Genomic DNA, 23454 nt, shown 5'->3' with positions numbered 1-23454 from the left:
AAAATAATTACCGTATTATGCAATAATCTTTCTGAATGCGTTATGTTCTTTAAAAGCACATTTGGTCTTTAAATTCTACACATTCCATTGCACAGCCTTTGTCCTCGTCAGGGTAATCCTGAGTGGCTGCAGCAGCTGTCGGTCAGCAGGCCCCGGTCTCTCATTGGCTGGCTCTCCTTTCCGTTAGACTGGAATGCGCTTTGCTCCAATTTGGCTTGGGGTGGTCTCCGTCTTCAGTCTGCTGTGTGGCTGTTGCAGTCGGTCACTGTTATTGATGTTTTTTTGCCTCGACATTTCCATGGAAACTGTCCTGGGTTAGGTCTGATCAGCAGCAAGCAGCAGTGCGTGAGAATGGAGATGGAGGAGAAAAACCCGGACCCCAAATACGGTAAGAACAGTTTGTTTTACGGCTTTCTCTTCGATCTTTCTTTCTTTTTTCTTTAAACGGGGGAAGAAATGGAAACAATGACTGCAATGGATGGATGGGTGTGGACCTCATGAGTGTCATGCAGATCTGGAGATATCCACATCTTCAGCAACCGGACTATTTTTTTTTTCCCGATTTATCTTTAAACTCTGAGAAAACGCCCTTTAAGTTGCATTTAATTATTCAGTTTGCATTGCACAGCGGGTGTAGAATGCGTACTCTAAACGAGTCGTTTATTTGTCATTAAATTACAGCCTGTATAACAAACTAAATATAGCTAAAAAAAAAAAAATAATAATCGAACAAAAACTAAAGGTAGTTAATTATTGCTCTTTCGGTTAATTAGGGGTAATAAACAGAACTAGGTTGCCGGGTTTTTCCCTATTAGGCTTTATATGGAGGCGATTCTGTACTGCAGGAACACACAGAAACAGAGCAGAGTGGAGAAGGAGAGCACATATGCTGTCTCTTGGGCTCCATAACCATTTGGTATTTTGTAGATTGACATATGGCTGCTTCATCCACAGATGCACACAGCCTTTTGCAAACACATACATTTCACAGATGTTCACAGCTTTTGTCTATTTATTACATTTTCGTACACTTAGTGTGGAAAAATAATCTTCTATGTCAGTCAAACGTATGACTCATTGCAGATTATTATGTGCCACACATGCATTTTTTCCACCACCACCAAGTTAGCAGCCCACAGCAGCCTGGCGTGGTCTGGGCAGGGTTGTTATTCATATGGACTGTTGAGTCATGAAGTTTTTGTAACCACTGTTATTCTTTCTTTAATACTCCATGTCTACATTATTACATGAAAGGTTGTTCTTAGAAGGCTAAAAACCAAACCACAATCCTCATGCATTGGGAAAACTGCCCTAATACTGCCTTACTATTGAGCTATTCCTTATTTCACAATGCAAATTGAAATGTTAAATCCACATCTTCTCCAGTCAACTCCCATAGTGGGCAATTTCCTTGTGGTTTTCCTGTTGCTATACAGTGATCTGTTTTCCTCAACTGCCCTCTCCCATGACTCAAGGGTCAAAGACCATAAGCCCTTTAAACTCAAGATAAAGGTTTATACGACACCAATGTACAATACACATTTCAGCTCCTTAAACATGAGTTTTTATTTGGAGTTTCAGTTTAAACTGTAAGCAGTCACTGGCTTCTTACTACTATTGCCACATTTCCTCCATGTCTACGAAAGTGTGCGTGCTTGCAGGCAGGCCACAACCCGCTCTGCCTCGCCTGTGTTCAGCCTTGTCTGTACTACCCACTCAACAGATTTAGGAAAGTGATTTTCAGTCAATATCAAGCTGGGAAATAAACACAAACACACACACACACACACATACAGCTCTGTACACAGACAGAGATGCCGCTGACGATATTCGTCATTTTTGATGATCATTGATTTAGTTGGTTTTAGAAAATCTGCTTTTTCTTGATGTGAAAAGTAGCGACTCTGAGGAGTAACAAGAGACAGTGATCAAAGCCAGTGGATGACAGATTTATGTATCTCCTTTAAAAAGACTTTAGTATGTTTCCTTGTTCCACTGACCTCATTAGTGGCTTCAGGAGGAGTATTTGAAGCAGTTACAGCTGCTTGGCACAGTACAGGAACAGTTTTACACAGAGTGGCTTCTGTCCTGTATTGTAATGATGTTCAATGAATCTGCGTGCCTGGAATATAAAGATAAAAAATTCAGGGATAAGCACTCTTGTGACGAGATATATTCAGAATGTCTCCTTGTGTATGCAGTCTGTGAGTGTACATACAATCATGCACAACCACAGTAGCCACTATCCCATTAAGGTAGGCAGGGAAAGGTTCATCTGATAACCCCTTTGGGCCCATTAGCACATCATCAGTCATGACATCATCTCTCCCTTAAACACGCACACATACACGCACACAAACAAATACACGCAGAGTCACACACAGTACTATACAACTAAAGGCTGGATCATTGGCAGATACTTTTAACCCGTTACTGACCTGAACCTGAGATCTGAAGGGCCTTATACATTTTCACAGCCTAGGTTCTGTGTAATGAAGTACCTGAGGACATCCGGTTACCAAAGTGAAAAAAATATATGTATGTATTTTTAACCTTTTAAAAAATGTGTTTAAGGTGGCAGACTGACATCAGTGAACATTTTGCCAATTACATAAACGAACAAGACGACTTACACGATATTTGGCAGCCTGAACACAACAACAAGAAGAACAAATCTGCTCGCATGCTTTTCAGCACAATCAGAGATTGTTTTATGGACAAAACAGGCAAAGAGCCGCCTGTTCCTCCAGCTCTAATGGAGCTGTGTCTCACATTCACAGATGGCCCTACAAATGAAAGGCTGAAGGGAGAATCTCTTAATGTTTATCTTCAGAAGAGAGACAGAGGAAACTTAGTAGTGATGGCAGACTGTGTGGGGTAAAACTAAAAAGCAACAATAATAAATGCTGGAGAAGAAATATCTAAGCACTCTGTTATTTATTTATTTATTGCAACTCTTCTTTTACAGTATTCTTGCCCAGAATAAATATTCTTACACCAATAGCTTTATAACAGTTTGGTAGTTTGAGCTCTGTTCCATTCAGGTGCTATGGCTTAGCGGCTCTGCTATCATTGGTAAATTTATGAATGAGAAACACACTGTAAAGTGGGTTGTAGATCCTAATAAAGGTTCAAAAGGTGCTACGTATGTGTAGATCATTCAAAATTATGTCCCCAGTGGCCCCTACTCATTTTGTTTGAAGAGAAAAAGCGAATCTACTACTACTGTTCTTAAAAAAACATCGATGTACGTCAGTGCTAATACAGGTTAAAATGCTTGATTCATAAGAACAAGGCTGACTTTTGTGGTCATGTCTATTTGCAGAAGAGGCCAAGATACAATATTGTGCCCAAGGCTAAAGTCACCCTTCATTTGTTTATATTTTGCTAGAAAAATGAGAAATGGGTGTAGCAAATTATCAAAACATCTGCAAACATTCATAGGGATACAGTATGTAAGGCAAAAACAGAACTTGCACTATTCTCATGGGTTTGAAAGTTAATATTTGACATGATGGCCTTTATTCTTCAGCGCACTCTGAACTCTCTTATACCTGCATTCTTGTAATTACTTAAAATAGCTCAGGGGCAGATACATCTCTCGGGTTTTGTGTCAGGTCTTTACTCGATTTTTGGCTAATTCTTAAAGACATGACCTTCAGATAGTGTGCATCTGCTGTAGATGCTTTTTAAGCCTGCCACTTTGTTTGTCTGTTTCTTTTCATCCTCTTTTTGTCAAGTTTCCTCTCATTTTTAAAAGACTGAGATATTTCAAGTCTCAAGTTAAGACTAGACTAAAAGTAAGTTAGACACAAAACAAAACAGCAAACATGTTTAAAGTGACCCAGCACATGATCACATGGGAAGCTGTGCCAGAGTCTCAGAATGTGTAAATTCAATGCACTAAAACTCCATCCGGCCATCGGCTTTGAACTGAGAACCTCTTTGCTTTGGAACAACCACAAGTGTTCACACGTTGCACACGTTGCACCACCGGTGGTTAGGTTGATTCATTAACCTGTAACCCCAGGAACTCAACTAGTGGTTTTTTTTTTTGTTTTTTTTTTTGTTTTTTTTTTAAGTTTTACCATTATTTTATTTTATTATTTTATTTTATTAGTGTATTTTACCATTATATAGCTATTTATGAAGAAAAAAATGTAATCAAATGTACTGAGAATGTTTTAGGGTTTTTTTAAATTTCAGATAAACTTCCTGTGAAATTAATAGTTTAGCTAAGACTTTATGTTCTAACTGCACCATTCTGAGAGTGTTTAAAGAATGTTGTCACGTTTCAGTTCATAAAATGTTCCCACACTGTTACAATCCAACACTGAGTGTGTATTTGAGGTCTGAGATGAAACATTGTTTCATTATGTGATTCTGAAACTGTTTTCATAATGTTGCACTGAGAATGTTTTTCCACTGTAATCTGTCACATGCCAGCAGAGGTGGTCATGTGCCACCAGAGTGGGATGGCGTTATCTCTGATGTGCTTATCAGCTCATTGCTGTGTATATGTCAGACATGCGCAATGCATCAACATTTGCCATTGGATGACTGTGGTTATGATGGCTTTGTTCATTGTTCCGTTTGAAACCACTGAGAGGTGGGTGCACTCAGAATGAGGTAACAAGCTGATAAAACAAAACAGGACGCCGAGGAAACAGAAAGAGGGCAAGTCGGCTAAAATTTTAAGAACAAACGACACAGTAGCTCAGGGGTGAGAAATTTTTTTTTACAGGTGGCAGTGCAGCTGCAGCACATGCAGGCACACTCTGTAAAACACAGCTTATCTTGTTGATTCAGTGAACTGAGCTGAAGTCTGAAATAACCATTATGTGTTGGGGTTAAAGACTGTTTTGATGTGAGAACAAGCACCCACAACTGAAGCAAACACTCTCTGCAGCAAGATGTATAAAACTGGCACATTTTAGTTTTTAGTTCATGTTTTTGGCAGCTTTGGCAGTTATCAGGTGCCACAAGTCTCTGTTTATTTCGATATCCTGTCTCAATTTTTCCATCGATACTTCTTTGCTGCAATTGGGCTGATGCAGCTTTTGCAAGGAGGAAACCCACAGAGTAAAAGAGGGAATTGGAGGTGAAGGCAGAGCTTTGAAATCTAAAATAAGGAAGTGAAGAGTAAGAAGCTAGAGGACACGCAAGCACTGTTATACAGGAAGGACCTTTAAAGAAACAACAACAGAACACAGAACACTGAGACGTATCTGTAAAACCATCCGTGACACAAACTGAGAGCAAAACAGCACCGGAATGACAAAATATGATGGAAAAGGTAATTCGCAAGCCTGCATTTCTTACATAACTGTGACTGAACGTCTTTTTGATAGACTTGTGAGATAGTTGAGTAATGGCTCACAGTCCTCTAATTGTGATGGCTAATGTGCTGCTTCACTGCTAATAAGCATAGTTTGTCTCAGACAACGTGACGCTTTTTGGTCGTTCCTCCATTGTGTGAGGAGAGCACGTGTGTTTAAGTTCTATATGTGTGCGTGTGTGCAAGGGAGAGTGTATTGTTTCCTCGGTAAGTGTAATGCAGTTAGAAGAAACAGATGGGGCTGGCTCTAGTGCTCGGCCCATTGTTTGTGCTATAGATCCTTTAATAAAAGTATCTGTTTTTAAAAAAATGTTAAAAACTGCTCAACTATAGATTTTAGGAGAAAGTAGTAGGCCAGGTTGACGCTGACAGTAATAGGTCATGTGTGACACATCACAGAGTCTGACATCAGTTCATATTTTAACAGGATGTAGCTTGTGTTTATTAGTGAGAAGTCTTTTCTCACTGATTCTCAAAAACGTTGGCTTGCACTTTTGGCTTCGTTTCACTGTAACCAACGTGGGTTTGGTTTATGCTTCTCTCCCCTGTTGAGTATGAGGTGTTTCCATGGCGGCTGGCGATGTCCACAGGGGGCTCCCACTGTCACCGGGGAGCCATTTTGTGGGTTGCTAGGCATGACGGTCAGGCAGAAGAATCCTTTTGTTCTGTAGAAGTCACTACATGAAGTCACTCTAATGAAATACTCCCTTGTACACATATATACATTCCAGATAAAAGCATTTTCTGCAACACTTTGGCCTGCAGCCTACCTGTAAATGTGTAGTAAATGTAGTGACTATTATTTCGTAGCTAGTTTCACTTTGGTTTAAACACAGAGGCAGTGACAGCTATATTTTGAATGCCTAATTTTTTCTTATTATCCAAATTTCATTTATTTATTTCACTTATTTATTTTCGTGTAAAAATGTACCAAAAGCTGCATATGTAAAGCAGCTTACGTCTTTCTCTTTTTCTCTCTTTTGTTTTTGGTTCTTTCTTTTCTTTCTTCTTTTGCATTTCCATAGTAGACACCACAGATACAGACAGGAAATGTGGTGAGAGACAAAGAGGGAGGATGTGCAACATGACTCCATTATTGAAAGGGCGGGCCTGTCATAAAGTGTTTTTACCATAAGCCCAAAAAAGTGTTGAGCAGCTTTACTGAACACTTAGACAGACGTGTTACATAAAAGAGGAAACTTTTTTCATTACAATTATGACATATGCTATGTCAGTCATAGATAGTGCTATATTTAAAAAAAAAAAAAAAAAAAGGCCCTTTCCTGATTTTTTGCATATTTGATGCCAAAGCTGTCAGAGCAATCAGGTTGCTTATTTTCCAGTCAGCAGTCCAAGACCCATATAATCAATCTGGTATTATTTTAAACATTAGATGCAGCAGATACAAATTACTGAGAAACAACACTGTCCAACATTTTTGCTTCACCGGGAGTTTTTAATTCTATGCTTTCAGCAAAAATGAAATATGAAGACAAGACACAGCAATGAAGGCTAAAAGGGGTCAATTGTTAAATGTGAAAAATAATGACCTGTGACTCAGGCTGGCTGTTGAAGGTTAGGATGGAGTTTTGCAGAAGAAGGAGGCATGTGAGCTGTTAAACTAATAAGCCAAGAAAGGAGGATAAATCTTGACATATTCCCAGCTGCCTATGTTATGCACTTTATTAGAGTAGCTTTGCATGATTCATTGCTTCAAATAATGTTTATTTATAATTTTTTATCTTAGTCTTGAGGCATACCCTTTGTTTTTCCTTTCGAAGAAACAAGCTCCCTTACCTATTAATAAAGTAGTAGTAATGCAGTATGTACTATTTTACAGAAAAAAAGGGGAAATTATATTAGGTCCCATTTAAAAATCACATTGACAGAACTAAACACATCTAAACGGGCCAAAGATTTTCTGCTGCCAAACATTATGGCATAGAAATCTGAGTGAAACTCCTGGGTAGCTGAAGAGGCCGATGAATGATGGGATGCAGATGTGCAAGTTGTTGAGGTGCCTCACCCACATGGGCGAGGCAAACTCACAAACACAGAGACGTACACAGGGGACAAGAAACACAGGGAATGGGAGGCAAATGGAAAGACGGGAGTCTTGGTGAAGACCATAAAATATTTATGAAAAATCATTATGGACTCTCAAAATAGCTGTAAATTATATATTATTTTTCTGTAATACAAAAATGTATCTTATATACTTTATTCACAATCCAAAAGCAAAGCCCAACAATGTAATTGTATACCTGTGTTGTTAACTTTTAATACATGTTTGGTGTAGTTGTTCTGCCCCTTATCAAAATAAATTCCAAGAAAATTTAAATTAAAAAAATAACCATGCCCTTAAAAGTTGTTAAAATTGTATGATTAATATAGACAGTGTATCCCATAAACTTAATGTTGTACAAGTACACTGTTATACTGTGAATTTATATTGAGCTGTATCTCCCAGATCTTTCGACATGTGTCTGTCTCAGATAGCTGACCGGTCAGTGTCAGAGCCGACCTGACTGTTGTCCATTCATCCATCGGGTCACCAGTCCAGTGCAGGGATAACACAGAAAGACAAACAGCCATTCACACTCACATTTACACCTACACCAACTTTAGAATCACCAGTTAACCGAACCACAAACATGTGATTTGGACTGTGGGAGAAAGCCAAGGTACCCCGAGAAAATCAGTTCAAACACAGGGAGAACATGAACTCCACACAGAAAAGCCCCAGGCCGCCAGCTTTGAAAGCAGGATCTTTTTTTTTTTTGCTGTGAGGGAACAGAGTTAACCACTGCCCCACTGTGCTCCACTTCTTTCAGCATATGTTTATTTGTTTATTTATAAGGAACCCCATTAGCTTCCACAACAGTGGTTGCTTCCTGGGGCCCAAACCATCAAATACCACCAAATAAAATGTTACACAATGAGTTGGATGCAAATTGTCCACATAATTTGGCTTTTACATCCACAATAAGGTTTTACAATTCTGAAAATGTAAACATGTGAATATTAAAAATTATATAAAAAACCCAAAAAAAACCCAAAAAACAAAACACTCAAACAAAATACGCAAATTCCATTACAAGTGACATTACCCTCTACAATTTTTACAAATAAATTAAAAACTGCCTAAATAGGCTTTTAGGTGATTTTTAAAATTATGAATAGAAGCCAATTCTCTAATTGCATAAGGCAACTTATTCCACTGAAAAGATGCTCTAAATATAACAGAGTTTTTCAAAAAGTTACTTTTAACTCGAGGAGTTACTAAATTGTGGTTAGTTGAAAATCGTGTGGCATGGTTATGTATTTCATCTGGATACTGCAACTGAGCATAAAAAAAGTGTGGTGTGTTTACCAGTATTGCTTTCTTTAAAAATACAAGTAAGCCATAGTATAATTTAGCTTGTACAGAAAGCCAAGAAAGTTTATCGTGCATTTTATCAATACTTGTATAATATGAACACCTTAACACTAATCTGGCCGCCCTAGTTTGGACTAACTGAAGTCTGTTCAGATCTGTCTTATTAGCTGCTGACCAAATGATTGAGCAGTACTCTAGATGAGATAATACTAGTGCATTAATGACATCTTTCATAATTGAAGAAGTGATATAAAAAGAGCATTTCCTAGCTATAGCTATGCCCTGTCCCATTTTCTTAATAACAGAGTTGATGTGCTGAGACCATGAAAGGTGGTGGTTTATGGTAACACAAGTAATTTAATCTGGGTGACCTGTTCTAATACTGATCCAGCTATGGAAAGATTTAGTTGTGGGCTGTTGACTAAGCGTACTCTACTTCCTGTTAACATGGCTTTGGATTTCGACACGTTTAAAATCATGTTGTTTTTACTTATCCAATCAAACACGTTCAGCAAATCTAGTTGTAATACGCTTGTCAATTCAGAGTGGCTACTGGCTGAATAAAACATGGTGCAATCATCAGCATACATTACAAGATGAGATTTATCCAGGACATACGGCAAATCATTTGTAAAGACTGAGTAGAGAAGTGGACCGAGGCAGCTGCCTTGGGGTAGACCACAGTTCATTTCACAGCCCTCTGAGAAATAACCATTATAATAAACCTTTTGCCTTCTTCCAGACAAATAACTTTCCATCCAGCACAAAGCAGCTGGTGAAAATCCATAACATTTTAGTTTATCTATCAAAAGATCATGATTTATCAAATCAAATGCAGCACTAAAATCCAAAAATACCACCCCGGCCAAATTCCCATTATCTAGATATTTGTACCAGTTATCTGTCATGTGAATGAGAGCTGAACTGGTGGAATAACCAGGTTTGTAGGCATGTTGAAACTGAGTGAGTAACTGATTTTCTGTTAGGTAATGTTGAATTTGTTCATAGACAATCCTCTCCATAATTTTACTTAGAACGGGGAGTAGACTAATAGGTCTGCTATTGACACCATTAAAAACGTCATTCTTGTTTTTAGGAATGGGAATTATTTTCGATTCTTTCCACTGCAATGGAAATAAGCTGCATGCCAAAGATCTATTAAATATGTGACATATAGGAAGGGACACAAACTTGGCTGCAACTTTGAGCAGTTTACTGTCTATGTTATCAGAGCCGGAGGATGTATCGTCAGGAAGTGATATCAATAAGCGCTCTACCATCTCTACATTCACTGCCTCAAACTTAAATTGGCATTGCTTATTATTCATGATAACATCCTGTATAAGACGACGTGATAAGGTGGGATCACCTCTGCTCATATTAGATTTTAAATTTGTTATTTTATTGCTGTAATAATTCACAAAATAATTGGCTATGTCCTTAGCTTTACTTATAAATGTACCACCCGTGTAGATGTGAGACATCACCGGAGCAAGATCTCTACCCATTATATTATTTAAAACTTTCCACACCTTTTTGCTGTCCTTATTGGCCTCCTTGAGCTTAAGTTGATAATATTCTTTCTTCTTGCGCCTATTCAATTTAGTTACTTGATTTCTTAACTCGCGATATCTTGCCCACTCTTGTGGACTGACAGACTTATGTGCTTTTGCTTTTGCTATATCCCTTTCTGACATTGCAACCTTAAGTTCATTATCTAACCAAGGTGCGTAGTTCTTTTTAACAGTAAATCTTTTTAAGGGGGCATGTTTGTCAGCCAGGTAGCAAAAGTTTTCAATAAACATAGATAATGCCATATCAGGGTCACTCTCGAGGCAGATGTCAGTCCAGTGAATTTCTTTTACGTCATTAATATACTTATCTGCATTAAAATTTTTGTATGATCTATGAAAAATAATCTTTTGTGCAGTTTTCAGTGGTTTCATTTTCTTGGTCAAACCTACAAGATTATGGTCACTATAACCAACTGGAATAGAAACAATATTAGAGCAATGCTCAGGAACATTTGTATATATATGATCAATATGATCAGTATATATATGATGACCTATGACCTCCTGCGTTGACCGTGACCCGGGTGGGAATGGTGATCATCTGAGACAGGCAACAGGCCGACGCTGATGAACTTATCTTTTTCCTTAAAGGACAAGAAGGAGCTGACCAATTTATATTAAAGTCTCCTAATAAGAACATGTCTTTGTTTTCCTCAGTTACTCTTTCCAGCATTTTACAAATTCGTTTTACATACAACATATTACTACTTGGGGGTCTATAGCAGCAACCTGCTAATACAGGCCTGCCATAGAGCGGGTGTAACTGAACCCACACAATTTCCAGGTCGTTAAACATTAAGTCCATACGTAGTTTGCTTGCCATATTATCATTAATGTATAGGGCTACGCCCCCTCCAAATCTGTTTCTGTCCTTCCTATACAACTTATAACCGTTTATTTCAAATTTATTATTCTCAAAGGCAGCATCTAAATGTGTTTCGGAAATAGCCAGCACACTTATCGTATTTGTTGACAACAGTGACTGAATTTCCTGAACCTTATATTTAAGGCTACAAATATTGACATGAGCCACTGAAAAATCTTTACCGGAGAATCCGGGAATAAGTATAGGATCCAACATTTGCAGACCGATCGATCTCAACAGCTACAAATGGCAACATTGCTGAAGTCTAAATATTAATTCCGGCGTTCTGTGACCTCGGTTTAACAATTAATTTGTCATATTTCAGGATGGCAATATCACCTCTGTCTCTGGCCGCTCTCAGCTGTGGTTGTGGTTTACATTTTAAAAGACGACCATTAATCAAAAAATATCTCTGAAATGAGAACAAATTAAGGAAACCTCGGGTTTCATTTCCCCAGGTTTAATTTTGGGATCAATTCACCGCAGCCTTTGTCAAGTATCAACAGACTGAAAGCCATTGTTTGAAGTCTAATTTCTAATAACAGGCATTACTAAACCTGTTGTTCTGTTTTCGTCCACAGGGGAGTCCAGAAAGTTTGATCCAAACTTCAAAGGGCCGATCCACAACAGGTGAGACGTCTGCTTTGATTACTGGTGATCTTTTGCTGTCGGCTGTATATAGCAGACTTTAATGGCAACATGTTGCACCTGCTTTCCCTTCCTCTTTTCTTTCCTCAGGGGCTGCACAGATATCCTCTGCTGTATACTCTTCATCTTAGCCTTGCTGGGGTACTTTGCTGTGGGTATCATTGGTAAGACTGATCTCTCATCACTATAGTGTGTTCTGAGCATTATTTATATTTAGGTTGTTATGTTTTTTTACCATACAAAATTTGTGCATGGGTGGTGTCTAATATTATTAATCAGAAGTGGGAAGTGAGGCACTACCTTGGGTGGAGTGAGATGAACTTTATTAACATGTAGTCCAAGTCGTGTGAAAATGCCTGTTTTTACAGTAGCCAGTCTACATAAGCCAAGTTATAAATAAAATAGTTTCTGACTGGTTGTAATTCTACTGCCTCAAAGAAGGAAGTAAAACATCCTGTTCAACATCTCTGTGCAGCTCTCCTCCATTGTGAGGTTTGATGAGACAGAAAGCTACTTATGAGCTCGAAGCCAGAATAAACAAGTGAGAGTGATTTTTCCAAAGGTTTTCTCATCATTAGGCACCACAGAGGTAACACTACCAATAACAGCTCCCAGCTACTTGCATTTTGGAAACATTTGTGAAAATTCAACCATTGGCAAAGTTATTTAGGTCAAAACACCTGCCTGTTTATTGTGCATCATGCACACTGATTACTGCACGTACTACAACATCTGTTTACAAAGTAATTATTTGCATTATCTGCGACTTGAAGTCTTGCACATCGGCTACATTCCCTCCACCCAACCACAAGCCCCCACTACAACCAATACCTTTGAAAAGCAACATAAGTGGCCATCGGTTTTCAAGCAAAACATACAATGTACATTTACTGTTAAATTATAACACATATTCCCAACCTCACAGGACTTATCTAGCAATTTATTAGTGACTTTATAAATAGATTGCAGCTTAGAAAAACCAGGAAATGTCTCAGACACCACCCAGTGGGAAGGAAATATAGCTGAAGCCAAAGTTAGCTGAAATAGATAAGCGTTACGCAACATGTTTTATTTTTATGTTATGAGTTACACTGAGGATCACGCCAGTCTGTCCCACACTCTGTGTATGCTGTCAAAGCTGGAAGGTGTTTACACATTAAAGTCACAATACTGTGTGGGTCTACTTTCTCAGTCTTTCTTTTTAACTCCTTCATGAGGCTGTTGTCTAATTTAAGACCAGGAGCTTTTTTAAACTCAGACTTTAATTCAGAAATGTTCATATATCTGAATTTCTAAATGTATTAGAAGATGTTTATTTTATTTAAGCATTAAATAAAAGGAGCGTGCTCATGAGGAATTTAAGATGGTATTTTATTTCTTTACTTCCTGATGTTCTCTTTGCAGCCTGGTCTCAAGGGGACCCCAGGAAAGTCATTTATCCCACAGACAGCAGAGGTCAGTTCTGCGGACAAGCTGGAACACCTCTGGAGTAAGTTACAGTGTAAAAGAGCATTTGTGTTCTTGGAAACCTTCTATAATTGGATGATCTTAAGTATGATAATACTATAATAACAACAATAAAAATAATTGCTTTAATCTCATACTCTTTATTTAGTGCTTACATTTATTTATGATGAATGCAGGTGGTCACAACAGTTTAAGAAATGTTCAGAGTTACTTGTGTGGCCACTTTGATCAACACAGGCCACTGTAGCAGTCAGCAAATGCAGTTATTTTACAAGTGATATGGCCTGTTTTACTAACACACACCAAAGGATTTGTTTGGAGGAAATACTGGTACTTTAATTGCATGTTACTCAGCCTGAACTATGAAATAATTACAAGAAATCAAATCAAATTTTCTATTCTAATTCTAACTGGAGAGTTTATTGAATCTTCTGACAAGTGTTGAGCGGGCGGGCAGCCCGGGTTCGAGTCCAACCCGCATGTCTTCCCCACTCTCTCTGCCCCTGCTTTCCTGTCCTCTCTTCACTGTGTCTATCAAATAAAAGTTGAAAAAGGCCAGAAAAAAAACATTATTCTTAGCAACATTGTGATGAGGTTTTTCCTCTGGTACAGAGGAAAAAAATAGGTATTATTTTGTAGATACACTAATCGATAGCGAAATCCAACAGGTGACCAGGAAACAAAACCAAACCACAAAAGATGGTGATCACAGTTGTAGAAGAAATAAAGTTCCCTAAAAGACAATGGATAAAATAGGACTTCAAATCAAGACTTCAGAAACCATAGAGTTATATTACAATGACTGCATCCTTATCGTCTATGAAGACCTAATAACATTGTCATTTCACTGTGACACAACAGGAAGAAACCACTTCTGTTCTACTTCAACATCCTGAAATGTGCCAGCCCTCTTGTGCTGCTGGAGTTTCAGTGTCCCACCACACAGGTCAGAAGCATTACTCACTTTATTTTAAGTTGTTCTCAGTCTACTGTAAAGTGTTGAAGTTACGCGGTTAAATGTTAATGTCTTTGTTGTTACATGTGTGCAGTTATGCGTGGAAAGCTGTCCTAATAGGCATCTTACATTGATAAAAGCCAAGGTAGGAAATAAAGATGACCAGGAATACTACAAAAAATACTGCAAGGAAGGAGTGGACTTCACTGGACTGGTAAGCATTGAAAAATTAGATTATTCATATTGTACACATTTCAAGGGGTTCTGCTAAATGTGAAGTAAATTGACTGTTTTCTATCAGAGTCCGCCAGAGATCCTTAAAGATGGCTTGTGCCCAGCTATGCTGATGCCCAGTAAAGCCTGTAAGTGAGATTCTCTGTGTTAAACTGTTTTAAAGGACTTTTGTTTCTGCAGGAAAGTGAAACTAATAAAACCCCTCCCTCCACAGTCACACGCCGGTGCCTTCCTGCTTTGGCAACATTAAAAGGTGGTGTTGTGGTGGTGGGCAACGAGACGACTTTCGATGACGGAAATAGTGGCACTGTCAATGCCAGTGATGTGCTGGAGGCATCAAAGTGAGTGTTTTTCATTGTATAGCAACATGTATGTGCAGCATGTTGCTATTTTATGTTGTCTTAAACCCATAAAACATAAACAACAAAGTGTGTGAAATGAGTTTGACCAAGTGAAACTTTTCCTTCATATTTGTTCTTCTTTGTTCATTAAATTTAATGTTTGATTAGCTAGTTTGATGATTAATTTATTAATTCAATATCAGCCTTAAGCTGTAAGCGTAAGACTCTTTCAGCCCTGTCCAACTGCTGTTTAGTGAATGATTGCTTGTTTTCAATGACCTTGGCACTTATCATGCTAGACATGAGGCATATCAGCTTATCAGTCTCCCTTTACATCTCACTGCAGTGACCCTGGCTGAAGCCTCTGTGTGCTTCAGTTCTGCTCTATTTGTGTTTACCTCAGAAGGTCCTTGTGTTACTGTTTTCCTTCCTGCTCTCACTGCAGAGAGGTTTTCATTGCTCCCTGTATGTTATTCAAGAAGATGATGAGTAATACTTCCTGTTGTTTTCTTGCAGCTGACAGCTTCCTAGAGCTGGATAGCTTCATGCTCCAATACTAAATTGTATGTGGCATATTATGTCAGATATGTTTTCATATAAATTTCATATAAATTTATAACTTAATTATTTTGTCTGGTGACAGCTATGCTTGTTTTCTTAATCTTAGTCTATTAGTTCCTCGGTATAGATGTCCAAAGCTAACAAAAGGTTATTGGACAGCTAATGTTAAATGTTAAATATTCAAAGGTTAAAACTGTAGCACTAACATCACTGGAACACTGGAAGTGGTGTAAAATCCAAAATTCAGATCATAAATGACCTAGCATGAGATCATAGGGTAGTGATTCATCAGCATAGCAAACAGTACAGACAATAGTTAGGAGAAAGGTCCAAAACTACTGAGTCCGTGCACAAAAGCAACACAAGGAATTCCCTTGAACAAAATAAAGCAAAGTCCTGTGAAATATAACAAGAAATAACTGATGAAGGTCAGTCAACCTTTGGAGGAAGCCTTGTGTCTCTTAAACCTTTTTAACCTATGGGTAGTCACTCTGAAGTCATATCATGTCAGGGCAACACTACTAAATGAAGTTAGTGTTTAGCCGTGTGTAGCAGGCAAAACAGTCCTCTTCATTGTTTTAGTAAGTTTTTACAGACAGCTGCAGAATGGTGGTAAACTGAAAAGACAAAATGTTTCTGAAAATGTGTTAAAATAGCAGAGAGCTTATGATATATTTCAGTAATTGATCGGTTCATGTGGACATGTGCAGAGGAGACAGTGGATTCATTGGGCAAAGGATGACAAATATAGAGCTGCTAGGTTGAAGGAAAAGAGGAAGAGGCCTCAAACAAGGTTAATGGAGGTAATGAAGGACGATATGAAGAGGGTTAGTGTGACAGAAGAGATAGGGGGCAGATCCACTGTGGTGACCTGTAAAGGGAGCAGCTGAAAGAAAAAGCTGAAGAAGAAGAAGATCAGTTTGTTTACATGACCATTTCTGACTTTTTGAGTAACCTTTTCTTATCTTTTGTGACTTTTAGGGCTCTATACAACATGGGGTTCTTTTTAAGCATCCGTTCTCTAATAAACGTAATATTTCTAATATGACAGTTAAATGTTTAAGGATATAATTGGTCATGTTTTTAGACTCATTTCATTTTGTTACAGGAAGTCAAATATAGCTGTGGAAGCTCGTCAGGTTGCCATGAGAATCTTTGAGGACTACACTCATTCTTGGCATTGGATATTACTGTAAGTCTCCCTACTCTCTGCTATCACAGTAATAGACTAAATGTTCAATCACAGAACTACATAACTTATAAATTAGGATATAAAACCAGAATATATAGACAGAACACCTTCATCACCAAGTCATTAACCATAATATGTGTCCAGCGGTCTGGTGATAGCCATGGTCGTCAGCTTGATTTTCATCGTCCTGCTGCGATTCTTGGCTGGCATCATGGTCTGGATCATGATTATTTTGGTTATCCTAGTCATTGGTTATGGTAAGTCCTTAGCTTCTGACAAAGTTAAAGATTGTTCTGACTGAAAAAAAGGTCAGCCAATTAACTTGTCCACTTTTAGGCATTTTCCACTGTTACATGGAGTTTGCCAGCTTGAAGGGTGAGCCTGGTGCTGATGTCACCATCCGTGACCTGGGCCTGCAAACGGACTTCTCTGTCTACCTGCAGATCAGGCAGACCTGGCTGGCTTTCAGTAAGCACAGACACACTTTCATTGTTTAGCATGTCTGTGGATGAAGAGTTGACAAATCCCATTAATCTGTTGTGTTCTGTTCGCAGTGATTATCCTGGCTATTGTGGAGTTCATTATCATCCTGCTACTCATCTTCCTCAGGAAGAGAATAATGATTGCCATTGCCCTCATCAAAGAGGCCAGCAGGTCAGTGTGAAATGTGATTTACACCAGGATCTCCCTGGTCTGTTCTCCTGGTTAAAATTAAAAAGTAACCAGATGTGCTCACATATTTAAAAAGTTAGCAGTAGATCAGATGAGAATTATCCCTCGCTGTTTTGATCTTATGGTATGCAGCTTTAATGTTGCACATCTCGTCTCTAGCCTGGCATGACTAGAAATCAGATGGAGTTTTATTAATTTAATTGCCAGCTGTTATGTTAGAGTACGCCTGTCTAGTGTTAAACAGCTGAGATAAAACAGACAAAATTAACCACCAGTGGGTAAAAGTAGCAGAGTACGTCACTTCTTAAGAATCAGATATTTCCTGTATGACAAACCCGAAGACCAAATGTAGCTCAGTGGACTATTGCACATGCATTCATAAGATGTGCATGAACTATTTCTGTCCCAGCAAGTGTTAGGCAATAATATGTTAATGCTGTAATCATTGCTGGTGCTAAAAGATTAATTGCATTTGTTTCCTTAGCAATAAAACATCATTGTAAATCAGCTTTACCTCTCCTGCTATACAGTATTGCACTCTTAGAACAAATGTATTAAAAAAAATGTGTTGGACACATTTAACAAATTTTGTGTGAATTTTGACATGACGTTTTTAAAAAAAAATGTATACCATTTTCTTTGTCAGAGCTGTTGGCCACGTTATGTCATCGCTGTTCTACCCACTGCTGACCTTTGCCCTTCTGGCTGTGGTGATCGCTTACTGGGCCATTACTGCAGTGTATCCTTTCAGTTGTCTATGATAATCAAAGATAATCCGAACCTAATTGTCTCCTTTCATCACGGTAGCAGGTATAGCATGACTTTTAAGCAAGGATGTACTTTGCATTCTTCTCCTTGACATGTCTGAACAGCTTCTTATCCACCTCTAATGAGCAGGTGTACAAAGTTTTCAACACCTCTGTCTGCCCATTCTCACGAGAGACCTGTAACCCCAAGGTATGCTTCTAAATGTCACTGTTCTGTTAAATTAGCCTGCTAAAGATATTGTAGGTGGCAAGGTGGCAAAGTTATTGGTTGTAAACAAGCACCTGTTTACCTGCACAGCAGCATAGATCACAGAACGAAAGATGTCTTACAATATGCCCCTTCTCTCTCTTTCTCTTGTTCAAAGACATTCAACTCCTCCAATGCATCACTTGTGTGTCCAGATGCAGAGTGCCTGTTTGCTTTTTATGGTGGTGAGACTCTCTACCATAAATACCTCATCCTCTTTCAGTTCTACAACGTCTTCCTTTTCTTTTGGTGTGCAAACTTTGTGACGGCCTTGGGCCAAGTCACTCTGTCGGGTGCATTTGCATCATATTACTGGGCCTTCAAGAAGCCTGAGGATATCCCTGCCTACCCCATCTTCTCCTCTCTTGGAAGGGCCCTAAGGTTAGAAAATACATTTTTAATAATAACAGTTTTTTTATTTGTAGAATTGTTTTAGCGCAGCTTGAAAGGCTTACATGGTAAGATATCTACAACGCTGACAGGAAGTTTTCTCCAAAATGTTTAAACTTTTGTTACCCTAAGATAGAATGACTGATGCTCACAACTAGCCTCTGTTTCCTTGTGCTGATTAGATACCACACAGGCTCTCTGGCTTTTGGCTCTCTCATCCTGTCTTTAGTCCAAGTTATCAGGGTCCTTCTGGAGTATCTGGATCACAAGTTAAAAGGTGAGCTATAACATGTTACATTTGCCTTTTGGTCTCTGTTTATTGTCTTATAATTAAACTCTGTGTTTATATGCATTTACGTTGTTGATACAGACTGTTAAATATACATGCAAACTGCAAGTTTTGCATGTAAAGTACTTGATTCTTATGTTATCATAAACTGTTCCTGCTTCTAAGGTGCTCAAAACAAATTTGCTAAGTTTCTGCTAAGCTGCTTGAAGTGCTGCTTCTGGTGTCTGGAGAAATGTATCAAGTTCCTGAACAGAAATGCGTACATCATGGTGAGTTCCTGTAACTGGACACAGCGGCCTGACAGACCGTCTCAACCGTTAAAGCGCTTCACGATCGTCTTTTTAAATTTTTTTCCTCTAGATTGCAATCTATGGAAAAAACTTCTGCACCGCAGCTCGAGATGCCTTTTTCCTTCTCATGAGAAACATTATTCGGTGAGATTTCATTCATATTCATATTTTATTCACTATTTGCTATTCTTAGCGTGTTTTAATTCAACACTCTCTCATATTCTGCACAGGGTGGCTGTTTTAGATAAAGTGACCGACTTCCTGCTGTTCCTTGGGAAGCTCCTTATTGTTGGCATTGTTGGTAAGAGAGTTTTTTTAAATTTTATTTTTAGATCCAACTGCAGAGAGAAAAATCTGCCTTTCTAGTGTAGATCTACTAATTCACCTTTTTCCTGCATAGGGATTTTCTCTTTCTTCTTCTTCTCCGGAAGAATCAAAGCTGTAGAGCAGGCTGCTCCATCTCTCAACTACTATTGGGTCCCAATACTGGTAGGCACAATTATATTAATAAGGTTTGGTGTTAGTCTTCAGTTTGTCTGTGGCCATTTAATGACATGTGTGACTTTCTCCTGTTAGACAGTGGTAGTGGGATCCTACCTCATCGCCCATGGCTTCTTCAGTGTGTATGCTATGTGTGTGGACACACTTTTCCTCTGCTTCTGTGAGTAATTTTTGCCAAATATCCACATTTCCTCTCTTCCTTTTTTACAAACAGCTGTCTAAATGTGAGCTGCTGGTTTCGTCTTCTTCCTAACAGTTTTCTGACCTTTCTTCTCTTTGTCTCATTTTTCCTATTAATTTCACTTTACTTTAAACCCTACACATTCCTTTCTTTCACCTTTTCATTTTCCCTTAATTTTCCATTAACCCATTCAAAAACACAACATACCCATGCACTTATAAGGTGAGGACTTGGAAAGAAATGACGGCTCTTCTGAAAGGCCTTACTTCATGTCCCCTGAGCTGCATGATATCCTTTCCAAATCAAAGCCGGTGGAGGAAGATCGCAATGGTGTTGAGCAGGCGGATGCTGCGAAACAAGTGGACGAAGTTAAAGTGGAGGAGGAAACACCTCTTCAGCAGCAGGATGGAGAAATACAGCTGAAAGAACAGACAAAGCTGAAGGGGGAAAATGAGGAGGAGCAGGCTTTGCAATCAAAGATAGATGCTGACGAGTCAAAAGAGGAGAAGACGGAGGAACAAAAGATCAGTCTGGAAGATGAGACTGAAAGGAAAGAAGAACCAGAAGTGAAAGAGATGTCAGAAAAGCAGGAGTTGAAAACGGAGGAAAAGGTGGAGGAGGTGTCCGCTGCACCTGTGGAGGCAGAGAAAGAGGAGACTGGTGAAAAGAATGAGAAAAAAGAGGAGACTAAGGAAGAAAAACCTTCATCTGGACCACAGGAGTAGATGTTGCAAAGCACCTGAGGCTCAGAAAATCTCATAGAGCATAAAGAATGAAAGATGTGCAACTATACCTTTGTGATATGGACCTGTTAAATGTATGCCATACAACAAGCTAAAGTTTCAGATTGCTTTGCTATGTGAGTATAGGAGGGATGTCCACCTGGAGAGGGTTGAAGGTTTGAAGCAGGTCAAAAGCCCAGTGCATCTCTGTAGCTTGAAAAAAAACAAAACGCTCTTTGTGTTGGTTTTAGAACAGTGTTGGTTTTTATATCGTGAAGATCTGTTGAACATCGTGAGTGCTGAACCTGTGCCTGATTACTGTCACTAATATTTGTTGTCTTAATGCTGTTAACAAATGCACTACAGATACACTTAAGTACCGTGTTTACAGTCAGAACAAACACATCTCAATCAAATCTCTTTCACTGTTTACAATAATACCAGCTGACGCCAAAATGTTAACAGACATATTTGATATACTGTATGAATATTGGATTTTTTCCCCTATGGAACTTGTACATATACAGTAGTGTACATCTGTTATGTATTTTTTGGCTTCAGTCAAGTGGAGATCCTTGCAGAGAGGGGTTCCATATATTGTCTTTCCACCTACTTGCCTTGGTATTTTGGACTGACGTAAGTGCTGTGATTGTGTCGCCATGATGAAGCCATCGTGACCTCTCGGACTCTACGAACCCCCCAGTTTGTTTACTGATGCCTCCTGCCTTGCTCTGTCCCTCCCCTTAAATCTCTCTCTCTTTAAGCACTGCATGGTACTGACATGACCTTCTGAATGCTAACTAACATCTTAAGTCTCTGGATGCTTTTGTACCTTTTTCTTGTCACTTTGTGAAAAATCTAAGTCGTTTTTCCACTAAATTTTCTGATGACATTCCGTCATCACTGCGTGTCAATCTTGATTAAAGGTGATTGTATTTTAATCGTAGTAGTTCAGAATTTCAAGTTTGGTTGGTGTTTTGAAGCAGGTGAGTTTTCATGTGAAATAAATCCCTGGCAATGATTTAAAGCACCTTTAAAGCACACAACAACAAATTTTACATGCCAAAATCAGTCTGTATAAATTTCTCTTCTTCTTCCTTCTTAAAATAATTATCACTTGAATAAATCTACAGTTGGGCTTTAGATACTTAAATCAGAATATCTCTCTCTTTGTTATTAAGAGCATTTTCTTCACAATTGTTTCCCATTTATAGCTTGTGAGCCCTTAAAAGAAGTGGCATCGTGTATACATTGTGACCCTTAATCACATGCTATTGAATTTTGTGTGGAAGTTACTTGTGAACAGTTTGAACTAAGAGATACATGATGAGGTACATGAAGAAAGGAATGAGAAAAGTCATTAAAATAAACGATACATTGTAACCTAAATGTGCCTTTTCCCCTTTTTTCCTTTTAGTCATGTCATTCAGGGTTTTTTAGGAGTATTTAAAGGATCCCCCCCCCCCCCCCCCCCCCCACCTATTTAGATAATACTCAAAGCAATTTACTTAAGTACACCTTAGGGGGCTGTAAGATAAAACTGGCGGCAGATAGACGATGCATAAATAAAAGAAAGATAGATTACAGATCTGTGTTGGTGTGTGTGAGAAAATTGTTCTTCAACTCTCTCTTGTCCATGTTGCAGTGGAGGACCTGGAGCGCAATGATGGATCACAGGAGAGGCCGTATTTCATGTCACAGGACCTGCTCACACTCCTCAAGAAGTCTAATGAAGATTACAAATCAATGGACTAAGCCTCAGTTTGTATTCATGGGTGTATTTTTCTGTGTGTGTGTGTGTGTGTGTGTCTCAAGTTAAAAGAACAAAAGGAGGAATTACAGTGCCATTTCATTTGTACATAAACAGTGTATTTGTATCTAACTGTCAAATCGGATTCATTTATATTGGTTTTATAATATTACTCTTTGTTTTGTATTTTGTGACAAACTCTTAATTATCTCTCTTTACCTGCATGCACAGGTTGAGATTTATTACAGAAGGAAAATGTGAGCTGGAGTTACAGATGATAAGCCCTGTTGCCTTAAGAGCTATTGCTTTCTGTTTCATTGTATATTTGGATTTTATGTCTATATGGAAGTTTCAGTGGGTACAGTTTAAGGCAGATTGAATAAAGCTGTGCTTTATTAGTTTAACTAAGCATATTGCACTGTTTAAAAATTAACTCACCAAAGCAAAATTCCTTAACTGCAAGTGATTAAATCTTAGTATGATAACCAAAGCCTTAAGAGATTACAAATGACCCAAGTGGTTTAACCTGGATATAGACTCAATATTTTAATAGCTTTGTCTTTATTCTTTTTTGTGTCATACATGCCACTGAAAATGAAACATGTTCATACTGTGTGAATTTTGACTTTGTAAAATGTTTACATTGTCTTTTCTTTTGTATTCAACTAATAAATGTTGGTTTTGACATCCTTTTTTGTTTTTAGTGTTTTGTTGGTTTCTTTAAGCTTTTCTTTATCATTGGATTATCATTATGACTGATTTACTCAGTCCAGCTGTCCATTACTATATGGTGCTGCTTGATAATGTTGGCAAATAACAGTAATATTTACATAAAATGAAATAGCACATACAAAATAATTTTATTTTTGTAAATATCTTTATCTTGGTAAAAACTACTACACTATAACAGGGTTCTACAGGGAACAAGTTGAGAACCGTCTCTACGACGGCCGTCAAGCCGTTAAATCTCAGCATTCATTCTGAGGTACAGCAGCCCATACAACGTACATTATTATAATTAGAATAATTGTGAAAGTGTAATAATTCTACTAGACTTGTGGGCTTTTGAGACAGAAAATACAGCTTTTAAA

The 23454-nt window shown here is 38.4% G+C and overlaps 1 protein-coding gene across 3 annotated transcripts; it reads left to right on the top strand.

Moving 5' to 3' along the window:
* The first annotated feature begins 220 nt into the window (after positions 1-220).
* LOC146573177 (choline transporter-like protein 2) lies at positions 221-23053 on the top strand. Of its 3 annotated transcripts, none has more exons than XM_085277792.1 (22): positions 221-388; positions 11738-11786; positions 11895-11968; positions 13209-13293; positions 14133-14217; positions 14321-14440; positions 14528-14588; positions 14675-14801; positions 16471-16554; positions 16699-16811; positions 16891-17022; positions 17109-17208; positions 17873-17965; positions 18099-18183; positions 18359-18621; positions 18813-18907; positions 19085-19188; positions 19280-19353; positions 19440-19510; positions 19610-19698; positions 19786-19870; positions 20114-22002. In XM_085277792.1, the coding sequence occupies exons 1-22, from the start codon at positions 352-354 to the stop codon at positions 20614-20616; spliced, it is 2529 nt and encodes an 842-aa protein (XP_085133918.1). In that variant the 5' UTR covers positions 221-351; the 3' UTR covers positions 20617-22002. The 3 variants fall into 3 exon arrangements, with proteins under 3 accessions (XP_085133918.1, XP_085133920.1, XP_085133919.1); XM_085277794.1 differs by lacking the exon at positions 20114-22002 and adding an exon at positions 22259-23053 and having other exon boundaries at positions 223-388; XM_085277793.1 differs by lacking the exon at positions 221-388 and adding an exon at positions 4914-5296.
* The last annotated feature ends 401 nt before the right edge of the window (positions 23054-23454 follow it).

This window comes from Mchenga conophoros, linkage group LG6 (genome assembly GCF_057382185.1).
Source record: "Mchenga conophoros isolate Kocher_MC1m ecotype Shallow Benthic linkage group LG6, M_conophoros_male_GT1.1, whole genome shotgun sequence".
In the NCBI taxonomy this organism is placed as follows: Eukaryota; Metazoa; Chordata; class Actinopteri; order Cichliformes; family Cichlidae; genus Mchenga; species Mchenga conophoros.
The sequence above is the reverse complement of the archived record's forward strand: the minus strand, read 5'-3'. Positions and strand labels throughout refer to the sequence as shown.